The 12,659-nt window shown below is 43.2% G+C and overlaps 1 protein-coding gene across 2 annotated transcripts in view; it reads left to right on the plus strand.

Annotated features, from left to right (window-relative positions):
* The window catches only part of ST6GAL1 (ST6 beta-galactoside alpha-2,6-sialyltransferase 1), a 143,270-nt gene extending 131,447 nt beyond the window's left edge, over positions 1-11,823 (plus strand). For both annotated transcript variants that reach the window (XM_038753069.1, XM_038752994.1), the window contains one exon: positions 10,348-11,823. In XM_038753069.1, coding sequence (XP_038608997.1) covers positions 10,348-10,589 — 242 coding nt within the window. In that variant the 3' untranslated portion in view covers positions 10,590-11,823. The remainder of the gene's footprint in view (positions 1-10,347) is intronic.
* The last annotated feature ends 836 nt before the right edge of the window (positions 11,824-12,659 follow it).

The following is a 12,659-nucleotide window of genomic DNA, read 5'->3' on the forward strand; positions in this document are numbered from 1 at the left end:
ATGAGGTAACTGAGGCACAGAGAAGTGAAATGGCTTGCCCAAGGTCACAGAGCCAGAATTAGTACCCAGGTCCTTCTGACACCCAGGCCCATGCTCTAACCACTAGACCCTGCTGCTTTCCTGCAGCTGCATCTGTTACAAAATTCCACATCTGTCCTTGAGGTGACATTTCGCGGTGCTGACTTGGCTCTTGGGCAATGCCCTGATGGTTCACTGTTCATCCTCTAATGTCTAAGCAAGAGCCAATATCAGCTGTTCAGGAACTAAAATAACAAAACCCAGAAACCAGGGGTGTTTGATGCCAAAATTCAGTAGACTCCAGTAGACTTTCTTGGCCCTAGATTATAACATTGTGTGCTTCAAACAAAATTGATTATTTCGCACATGTGGAAATTTGGAAGTACCCACGAATGCATGTTTTGTGGCGTCAGTTCAGTCTCATTTGAGTTGAGTTGTTGTAAAAGTCCTCTTTCAACCCTAAGGTGCCCCATCTCCTTGTTCTCATTGGCATCCAAACTCTTAGAGCCGCTCATACATACCCACTGATGTAATTTGCGGCTCTCCAACTCCCATCTAACCCTCTGCGGTCCCTAGCCTATTTCACTCCACCGAGAATGGTGAACTTGGAGAGAGCAATGACCTCCTTTTAACCAAGTCCAAAGGACTATATTCCATTCTGATTCCCCTGCTTCTGTAATCTCGTTATGGGCAGGGAAAATGTCTCCTAATTCTGTTGTATTGTACTCTCCTAAGCACTTAGTACAGTGCTCTGCACATAGTAAGCACTCGATATGTACAATTGATTGATAGAGTTTGATTCCGTGGACTCCTCCTTCCTTCTTGAATGCCATCTGGACTTGTTTGGGTAACTGGTTCTCCTCCGACAAAGACCTCTTCTCCTCTGTTTCATTCACTGGCTGCTTCTCCTCTGCCTCTCATCTTCTTACTATGGGGCTCTCCCTGTTATCAGCTAGAGTCGTGCAGACAGGTGCTCAGAAGGGGTCATGTGGAACTCCTCAAAGACCGCAGACACATCGAAGCCCACGAGAAGCAGCGTAGCCTTAGTGGGTAGAGCGTGGGGCTGAGAGTCAGAGGACCTGGGTTCTCATCCCAGCTCTGCCATTACATGCTGTGTGAGCTTGGGCAGGTCACGTAGCTTCTCTGTGCCTCAGTTCCCTCATCTTTCAAATGGGGATTAAAAGTGTGAGCCCCATCTGGGACGTGGACCATGTCACCTAACCTTTCACTGTGCCTCGATCTCACCGGTCTCTCTGCTGACCACTGGCCCGTGTCCTACCCCTGGCCTGGGATGCCATACCTCATCAAGTCCACCAAACAATCACTTCCCCCCTTCAAAGCCCTGCTGAAGGTACACCTCCTCCAAGAGGCCTTCCCATACTAAGCCCCCTTTTCCTCAGCTCCCCCCCTTCTGCGTCACCTCAACTCACTCCCTTTGTTCTTCCCACCCCTCCCCGCCCCACTGCACTTATGTGTATATATATATATATATATACATGTATAATTATATTTATTAATAATGATGCCTGTTTACTTGTTTTGATGTCTTTCTCCCCCATCCACCCCCCACCAGTTATGAGTCCATTATGATCAGGGATTGTCTCTCTCTATTGCTGTATTGTACTTTCCAAGTGCTTAGCACAGTAAGTACTCAATAAATGCAATTGAATGAATGAATGATTATTTTGTATCTATCCCAGTGCTTAGCACAGTATAAACTAAGTGCTTAACAAATGCCATGAAAAACAAAGCAAAACATCATAAAGGAGCTGCGGACTTCTGGGAAGCATTGCGCAGCATCAGACTGGCGGTATGGACTGTCAGTAATCTGAAGAACACTAAGGCATCATGCCCGTATACACCAGGGAAACCCTGCCCGTAATCAAATGCCTTCATTGGAAACCCAGAACTAAGAATAATAATAATTATGGTATTTGTTAAGCACTTAGTATGTGCCAGACACTGTACTAAGCACTAGGATGGATATAAGCAAATCGGATTGGACATAGTCCCTGTCCCACATGGGGTTCATAGGCTCAATCCCCATTTTCCAGATGAGGTAAATGAGGCACGGAGAGGTGACGTGACTTGCCTAAGGTCACACGACAGACAAGTGGTGGAGCTGGGATTAGAACCCAGGTCCTTCTCACTCCCAGGCCCATTATCTATCCATTAGGTCATGTTGAATTGTACCATTTTCAAAGATGCACTTGATAGAAAAGAAGTATCTAGAAGTGATATATAGTGATGTAGAAGTAGCAGTGAAGCAGCGTGGCTCAGTGGAAAGAGCACGGGCTTTGGAGTCAGAGGTCATGGGTTCAAATCTCGGCTCTGCCAACTGTCAGCTGTGTGACTTTGGGCAAGTCACTTAACTTCTCTGTGCCTCAGTTACCTCATCTGTAAAATGGGGATTAAGATTGTGAGCCCCCCGTGGGACAACCTGCTCACCTTGTAACCTCCCCAGCGCTTAGAACAGTGCTTTGCACATAGTAAGCGCTTAACAAATACCATTATTATTATTATTATTATTATTAAGTAGAAAATTCAAGCAAGAAGGCCAACATATGCTTGGAGAAGCTGCTAGAAAATGTGGGGCTGCAAAATGGTGTCAAAATTCCAAGCCAGTTGAAAATCTCCTCACCATTGGCTTTAAAGCACTCAATCACCTTGCCCCCTCCTACCTCACCTCGCTACTCTCCTACTATGACCCAGCCCACATGCTTCGCTCTTCTAATGCTAACCTTCTCACTGTGCCTCGATCTCGTCTATCTTGCCACCGACACCTCACCCACATCCTGCCTCTGGTCTGGAACACCCTCCCTCCTCAACTCTGTCAGACAATGACTCTCCCCACCTTTAAAAGTCTTATTGAAGGCACATCTCCTCCAAGAGGCTATCCCCGACTAAGTCCCCCTCTTTCCTCATCTCCCACTATCTTCGGAATCTCCCTGATATGCTGCCTTTATTCTTCCCCACCTCCGAGCCCCACAGCACTTAGGTACATATCTGTTACACAAGATTATTTATTTTTAATAAATAATGGTTATTTACTTGCATTGCCAACTTGTACTTCCCAAGCGCTTAGTACAGTGCTCTGCACACAGTAAGCACTCAATAAATATGATTGAATCAATGAATGTACTTCCCAAGCGCTTAGTACAGTGCTCTGCACACAGGAAGCGCTCAATAAATATGATTGAATGAATGAATGTTATGGGTCTTCTTATCATCTTGCCCTACACTCTTTCTCTCAGGGAGCTCATCTGATCACATAACTTAAGATGCAGCTTCTTTGAGGATGACTCCCAAATATATCTCTCTAGCTCTGACCTCTCATATGACCTGTAATCCCACATCTCCTCTTATATTATGTTGTACTGTACTCTCCCAAGGGCTAAGTACAGTGTTCTGCACACAGTAAGAGCTCCATAAATGCACAATTGACTAAGTCTTACCTCCAGGACATTGCCAATTGGATGTCTTGCTGGAATCTCAGACGTAGCATGTCCAAAAGATAACTCCTAATCTTTCTCTCTAAACCAACCCCCTGCCACTAACTTTCCAATCTCATTTGACAATATCTCCCTGTCCTTGAAATCTATAACCTCCCTATCATCCTTGTTTTTTTTTAAAATGTTACTTTGCAAATCTTTCATTCAGTTTACTGCAGAATCCTATCACTCTTTTCTGCCCAAAATTTCCAATATCCACCCCTCCCCTGCCAATCCAACTGTAACCAGCTCTGATACAAGCTCTAGTCTTGCCATGGCTCAACTATTGCATCAGTTTCCTTGCTGATGGTCTCTCAGCCTCCAGCTTCTCCCCTTCCAGTCTATATTCCTCACTGCTGCATGGATCATTTTTGAAGCATTGTTCAGCCCAAATCAATCCTCTCCTAGAAGCCCTCAAGAGACCCTATCTTTTCATATCAAGCACAAACTCCTCACAGTTGGCTTTGAGGCTCTTCACCATCTGCCCCACCTTATTTCTCTGCTCTCTTCATCTGCTAGTCTTCAAATTGCTGTTTTCATTTCTCCCAAGCCAGTCTCTGTCCCCGCACACATTCTGTTCCTCTAGCTTGCCCTCCTGTCCTCCCCATATTAGAAAGACCCCAAGCTCTCTCCAAATTCAACCCTGCTGAGATCCTACCCACTCCACCAAGCATTCCTCAATTGATTTTCTAGTCTCACTCAATCAATCAATTGTATTTATTGAGCACTTACTGTGTGCAGAACACTGTACTGTGTGCTTGGGAGAGTACATTATAACAGAGATGGTAGACACATTCCCTGCCCACAATAAGCTTACAGACTAGACCCTCCTGAGTCATACCATCCCTTCCAACAACTCTAGCACTTATGGACTTTTTTACACCCTCCTTTGCACTCACATATTTCCTTGACTGCCAACAGCCTTTTATCTACTCATCTCTAACTTCCTTCTTCCTACCCTTGTCTCCCCTGTTTCTTTTTCTCTTTCCCCTTTTCTCTCTTCCTCCTTGCCCTCCCACATTTTATTTTTCCTTCAGTCTTAGAGTCAGTCACAGAGTAATGTTTTGACAGCTTATCTGTTTCTCTCCTGCACTATCACATAGTATATTTTTTTAATCCACATACTTCCCTCAGCCTTTCCACTATCTTGGACAATTTTTCCAATATAAGCACAGTTGCCCAATCATGTGCTCACCCGGAGAGGTCAATCAATCTGTCATATTTATTGAGTGCTTACTGCATGAGGAGCACTGTACTAAGTGCTCTGGGAGAGTACAGTATTTCAGACTTGGTAGTCAGGTTCCCCACCCACAAGGAGCTTACAGTCTAGAGAGATAGATGTGGTAAGCTGAACCCATCGTTAACTTGAATTTCCCATGCATGTATTCTTAGAGCCTTGCACCTGCAGATATTTGGCAATTGTGCTTGCTTTCTCAGGCCTCTCTTTGTCTGGCCCTGACCCAATCCTGGCCCAGCCTTGCCATCTCTGGTGGAAACGATGCCAACAGGTGCAAACAATGGAAGCTGCCATCCTCGTCACTATCCACAGCCAAGCTTGGTTACCACCTGTGCTTGGCCACATCCACTGATAGGAGTCCAAGTAACATTAATGCCTCCTGACCCTGACAGATGGTCACCGTAGTCCGGGAGAAATTTACAAAGATTTAGCACAATTGAGAAGCAGCATGGCCTAGTAGATAAAGCACAGCTCTGGGAGTCAGAAGGGCCTGGGTTCTAATCCGGGCTCTGCCATTTGTCTGCTGTGGGACCTTGGGCAAATAAGTTAACTTCTCTGTGCCTCAGTTACCTCATCTGTAAAATGGAGATTAAGTCGTTGAGCCCCATGTGGGACAGGAACGGTTTCCAAATAGTTTTGCTTGTATCTATTCCAGATCTTAGCGTAGTGTCTGAACGTAGTAAGCACTTAACAAATCCCATTAAAAAAAAGACACAAGTGCTTGAAAGGGAGTTAAAGGAAAGCAAGGTAGTTGTAGAATAATGATGGTATTTATTAAGCATGGCCTGGGGAAAGAGCACAGGCTTGGGAGTCAGTAGACTTGGGTTTTAATCCCAGCTCTGCCACCTGTCTGCTGTGTGATCTTGGGCAAGACACTTAACTTCTGTGCATCAGTTCCCTCATCTGTAAAATAGACTATAGACTATTAGACTATAAGCCTTGAGGGACAGGGACTGTATCTGACTGGATTATGCTGTATCTACCCCAGTACAGTGCTTGGCACATAATAAGTGGTTAACAATTATTATTTTTAATATTATTATCATAATCATCACCATCATTATTACTAATGGCTGGGGTGGATACATCTGCTCCAAGCAGTCTTCCCTGCCCTCATTGCCCCATTCACCCTCCCCTCTCTGTTGACTGTGCACTTAAATCTATACTCCTTAAGCTCTTGATAGTCACTCATAGCACTTATGTACATCTTCTTACACTAGGCCATTTTCCCTACCTGTAATTTATTTCATTGACTTTCTCCCTATCTAGATTGTAAGCTCCATGTGGGCAGGGATCAAGTCTACTACCTCTATTTGTATTATACTCTCCCAAGAGTGTAACACAGTGTTCTGCACCCAGTAAGTGCTCAATAAATACCATCAAGCGATAGTGAATACAAAAGAACCCAATGGGCAGAGACGAAGAATCAAGTAACCTAGACCACCAATAAGTTGGGTATAAAATCCAAGGACTGACCCATCCCATCACTAATTCTATCAATCTATCAATGGTATTCACTGAGCACTTGCAATGTGTACAGTGCAGAGCACTGTACCAAGTGCTTTGGGGAGTACAGTGCAACAGAATTAGCAGACACGTTCCCTGACCATAACGAACTACTTTGGACTGGACTAGACTAGAAGTGATCATGACCAATCTGGTGGAAGGATTTGGCACAGGGTCTTTCAGGCATATCCAATGGTTCCAATATGCTCCTGAGGACTTGTAATTTCAGTTCACCCTTTCCCTGCAGTACTCACATCTCAATCAATGCTATTTCTTGAATGACTACTGTGCGCAGAGCACTGTACTAAGCTCTCGGGAGAATACAGTACAATAGAGTTGGTAGACATGATCCCTGCCCAAACAGGGCTTACACTCTAGTGATGCAGAAAGACATTACAGGGAGAGGAAATAGGAAAATATAAGGTTATTCAATTCAATTGTATTTATTGAGCACTTACTGTCTGCAAAGCACTGTACTAAGTGCTTGGGAGAGTACAATACAATACTACAATAAACGGACACATTCGCTACCCACAGCGATATGGACATAAGTGCTGTGGGGCTGGGGTGGGAGAAATTCAAAGTGCTTAAGACCCAAGAGAATAAGTGATATAAAGGGGTGGACAATGTGTGCTGTGGCACCGGGCTGCCATTTCATCTTCCCCAGTTGGAACCCCCCTAAGCCCGGACTTGAGGGGCATAGCTAGGGCCAGTCCTGGACCACCCAGCCAGGTGGATTCTGTGCTGGCCAAACAAGCCCAGAGGACTCTTCCGGACCCAAGAGGCTGAATCGAGCTGGAGCAGAGCTTGAACTCTCATGATTTCTCTCACTCTGCTGACTAAATAAGTGCCCGTGAATGATTCCAGTGCAATGCTACTACTAATAATAGCTGTGGCATTTGTTAAGTGCTTACTATGTGGTAGGCACTGTACTAAGCACTGGAGTGGATACAAGCAAATCGGGTTGGACACAGTCCATGTCCCACAAGGGGTTCAGAGTCTCAACCCCCATTTTACAGATGAGGGAACTGAGGCACAGAAAAGTGAAGTGACTTGTCCATGGTCACACAGCAGACCAGTGTGAGGAACACATCTCCTCCAGGAGGCTTTTTCCTGACAAAGCTTCTCCCCTCTACCCCCCATCCTTTCCTCTTCTCCCTCTCCCTTCTGTGTTGCCCTGACTTTGTTTCTTTGTTCCTCCCCAAACCCAGCCCCACAGCATTGATGTACACACCTGTAATTTATTAATTTATATTAATGTCTGTCTCCCCCGCTCCCCAGACAGTAAGCACACTGTGGGCAGGGAATGTGTCTTGTCGAATCATACTCTCCCAAGCACTTAGTACAGTGCTCTGCACTCAGTAAGCACTCAATAAATACGATTGAATGAATGAAAGAAAGTGGCAGAGCTGGGATTAGAATCCATGACCTTCTGAGTCCCAGGCCTGTGCTCTACCTGCTAAGCAATGCTGCTTCTTGATTTGGTTAAAAATTAATAAATAAAATTATCAAATGGATCATAAGTTCCTTTCAACTGCTCCCTGTTCATACTTCTTCCCATTCACAGATGACTGAAACTTCTAAGTAACGAAATTTCTAATTTGTTTCTCACTTCCTTCCAGGTGAAATGGGGGTCCTAGGGAAATTATGAATGATAAAAGAAAAATGAAATTAGGACTAAACAGCCTGCTGCGGGTTTGGACAAGTTTATACATTAGTGCTTTATAGTTACCGGATCTAAAATATCAAACTCTGCCCATGAATAACCTGGGAATACAAAATTCCTGCATGTTAAGTTTGTTTCTTGGACATGTTCCCATGTTACCTGGACCTTTTGATGACCTTCCCACAGGCAAACTCTGTCAAACACCTGCTAACCTCTCAAAGGCACTCTAAACCAAAGCACTCTAGAAGATATTTTCTCCTGGTGCAATTTTTTAAAGAGAACATAGACTCTGTATTACAACTCCAGGCTTAATAAGGCTCTGCAGAGAGATTTTGATTGCTTCAGAAATCCTCAAGTCTGCAAAATTCATGAAAGCAAGAAGGTTAATCCAAGAGCTTTTAAAAAAAAGAAATCGGGCTAAAATTTTCCTGAAGTGCCATAGCTACATAATAGATGTTAGAATTATTTTAGGATTGGGATAAAGATCATTTTTTTAATTGTTGCTTTCTTTTGACCTTTGAGTTATTATGCCTAAACCCGGAAAGGCTTGCAAAGCAAAACATAAACAAAGGCAAGTTTATGTTGTGAAAATAACTCAGTATGTGGGAGCTGATTTAATCACAAAACTGGACTCACTTCACTATCTTCAGATATTCAAGAACTAATCTACTATAAGCTTTGTGTAAAATCAAACGGTGACTTGCAATTTTTTTAGACTTCTTGAAAAAATGATCTGCAAATATTTCAGCTTCAGAATAATAATTAATAATAACAGTAGTTAGCACTTGTATGCACCGATCACTAGGACAGATGAAATGCAGTTATGTCAGTTATATGCAATCTCTGTTATTCTTTTACAGATGAAATGTAGAGAAGTTAAGTAATGCCCTTTTGGCCCCATCCTTCCCACAACTTCTCACCACCCCCCAGCAACCTTGTTTTTGTTGTGGGAAAGAGGGAAGGATCTTAGCAATGGATAATGCCTTGCCAGGAGGCTAGTGAGCATGGAGGAAAAATGACTGTCAGGGGAGCAGTCCAGGCCCCTAGATTAGCAGCTGATGGCCCAAGAGTGTGATGGAAATGCCAGGTCAGAGAAGAGACATCTTCTCTGTACATCTGAGTCATCATCTCTGTACATCTCGGGAAACAGCATGGCATAGTAGATAGAGCACCAGCCTGGGAGCCAGAAGGTCAGGGGTTCTATTCTTGGCTCTACCACTTGTCTGCTGTGTGGCCTTGGGCCTCAGTTTCCTCATCTCTAAAATCAATCAATCAATCAATCGCATTTATTGAGCACTTACTGTGTGCAGAGCACTGTACTAAGCGCTTGGGAAGTACAATGGGGATTAAGACTGTGAGCCCCATGTGGGACAGCGTCTATATCGAACCCAATTTGCTTGTATCCACCCCAGTGCTTAGTACAGTGCCTGGCACAGAGTAAATGCTCAACAAATGCCACAAATATTATTATTATTACCTTTCTTCTGACCAGTTCCATTAAGAGCATTAGCCCTGCCCGAGGGATCCCTCCTTTCTTTTCTACTTCACTCTACCTCCCCATTCCTATGGATCCTGCTCGTCTTTTGGAAGAGAGAGGCAAATAACCCCAGAATGGCTAAAAGCCAGGCCTCAAGAGGAGAAACCACAAAACTAGATAATCCACAAAGTGGATCCACCCCAGGCAATAAACAGTCAACTAGAACTCTTTTCAGGCTTTGGATAATGAAGAGTAATATGGGCCCCCTCCTTTCTCCCTCTGCCAGGTGAGCACTGCACCCAGAAAGTAAATAATAATAAATAATTATGGCACTTGTTAAGCACTTACAAGAATGGACACAGTCCCTGTCCCACAAAGGGCTCACACTCTTAATCCCCATTTAACAGATATGGAACTGAGGCCCAGAGAGAGAAGCAGTGTGGCTCAGAGAAGCAACATGGCTCAGTGGAAAGAGCCCGGGCTGGGGAGCCAGAGGTTGGTGTTCTAATCCCGGCTCCGCCACTTGTCAGCTGTGTGACCTTGGGCAAGTCACTTAACTTCTCTGGGCCTCGGTTCCCTCATCTGTAAAATGGAGATGAAGACTGTGAGCCCCATGTGGGACAACCTGATTACCTTGTATCTACCCCAGCTCTTAGAACAGTGATTGGCAGATAGTAAGCACTTAACAAATACCAACATTATTTTTATTTTTATTAAATGACTTGCCCAAAGTCACAAGCAGACATGTGGCGAAACCAAGACTAGGACCCAAGTTCTTCCAAATCCCTGGCCCATGTGCTTTAAATCCATCTTGTTCCTCTTTTATAACCTGTTCTTGGCCCGGACTTGGGGATCTGCAGAGCGTCCGGAATCCCATTTTGCAATTTCAGTGAAAGGACATTACAACGCGGGGATAGTCTCTGGTTAATCGTTGTCTCATCTTCACCCACAGGTATTGTAATCATGATGAACTTTTGTGACCAAGTGGATGTATACGAATTTCTCCCTTCCAAACGGCAGACGGATATCTGCCATTATTATCAGCGATTTCACGATAGCGCCTGTACCATGGGCGCCTACCACCCACTGTTATTCGAGAAAAATCTAGTGAAGCACATCAACCAAGGAGATGATGAGGATATTTACACCTATGGAAAAGTCACTCTCCCCGGTCTCAGGAACATCAGGTGCTAGTGTCCAGTCTTGGTGGCACTTCCAGAATTCTCCTGATTTGCCAAGAAGAAAAGGGGCTTTGTCCAAGTGGCCACCTCTGAAAACTGACATTCTCTGAAAATCAACTCCTCTCACAAACGTTTGAGTTAGAATTGGCTATTTGGGTCTTAGTTGTCCGGGACGTTAAAGTCTTATATACTGCTGTTCTAGTGTCCACCTTCTCAGATTGAAATCATCGGAATTGCCCAGATGTGTCCTAAAAAGTAGCACAATGACAACATTCTCTCGGATATAAAAAAAAAAAGTGGCTATGAGCTGGAAAAGCATACACACAAACACAAACCTGCCCCCTTCCTTCTCCCTCATCTCCACACCCGTCTTCACAACCACACAACTGTTCCTTTATAACCCCAAACCCATATTGTTGGACATGACAAGAGAAGAAACATAATTCACCCAGTTTTCTTATAATGCCAGGGTTGCCTTCTGGTATGACCCTTGTATTAAGAAACACTTGTACTGTCAAACTTCCTCATTTTACCATTTTACAGTTTTCTTCAGTTGGGCTCATGTCACCAGAAGAAAGCATCCTAATTCACAAACAGTGTTCTAAATAATGAATTCATGCTTTATGGCAGAACTGAGTATACTGCAAAACTATCACAATAGTTGGATATTATCTATAATCACCTTAATAGTAAGTCCCTAATGAATGGCTGTTCTGGATTTTAATGGTGATGATTTGGAAATGATTATGTTTGGCCTAATCATATCTCCTTACTGATTAGATGATGCACATTCTAAAATATATGGTAATAAGCAGGGTATACTTTTTATTCCACACTTATTTTTGTAAGAGTAATGTTGTAAATGAATCATGGTACACATGGTTTGTATCTTTTTAGTTTTATAGATATAAGATGTTGTCTTTCATTTTCTCCACTCAATCCAAGACCATTCTCAAGGTTTTAGACAATTGGCTGTGCCCTTCTATAAGGGGAGCATTGCACTCTTGAAGAAATTCTCATCATTGTCCTTCTCATCGTCCACACAGTCATTTCTTTCAAAACCACCCCACAATGTATCCAGATAGGTACATTGGAAGAACATTGCCTTATTGAGTTGTCACCTATTGCCCAAAAGACATTGTGAAAGCATGCTTTGTGGCAGAGGTGACTATTTAATAATAGTTATGGTATTTGTTAAGCACTTACTGTGTGCCAGGCACTGTACTAAGCGCCGGGGTGGATACAAGCAAAACATGTTGGACACAGTCCTTGTCCCAGTTGGGGCTCACAGTCTCAATCCCCATTTTACAGATGAGGTAACTGAGTCCCAGAGAAGTGAAGTGACTTGCCCAAAGTCACACAGCAGGCAAGTGGCAGGGCTGGGATTAGAACCCAAGACCTTCTGAATCCCAGGCCCATGCTCTTTCCACTGTGCTGTGCTGCTATTTGGTTTTCTTTATTTCACGTTTATCTTCCCATCTCCTGTTGTTTTTTTCTGTTATCATAGTCTTATGTTGAAGTTAAGTATCTGTTTTTTATCTGTAATAGCCCAACATATGTTCTGCAAGACCTATTGAAACTGAGTAATTGTGGCTTTTCAAGTGTTATGTTTCGTTCGAGTGAAAGCGTAAGGATAATTTACTGCTATAGAAATGTGTTTCAAATCCCAAACTATCTTCAATGAATGTCTGCTAAGATTGATGATTTGTGTGTCTCAATCTGGGTTTAGAGTTTTACGTATTTCAAAACACTTACTGCATTTTTTAAACAAGTATTTGACCACAGTGTTTTGATTTTTGAATTAGAAATTTTGAAATTTCACAAAATATTGAGTAAGACCCAATAAGATGGGAGGTTTTGTTGTTGTTGTTGTTGTTGCTGTAGCTTCAGTGGATAGGTACTAGGCTTTTATATCCAAAGAATAAATCATGTGGGGTAATGTTCCAAAATATTTAAATTTTTTGATGCTGATATTCTGCATGTGGGGGACATTAGGTAAACTAGTATTGAAACATGAAGATTGAGGTCCTGGTTTTTAGATTATTTTAATTTTGACCCAGAAATCATTAGTTTTTAAATTATT

Source organism: Tachyglossus aculeatus, chromosome 1 (genome assembly GCF_015852505.1).
Source record: "Tachyglossus aculeatus isolate mTacAcu1 chromosome 1, mTacAcu1.pri, whole genome shotgun sequence".
Taxonomy (NCBI): Eukaryota; Metazoa; Chordata; class Mammalia; order Monotremata; family Tachyglossidae; genus Tachyglossus; species Tachyglossus aculeatus.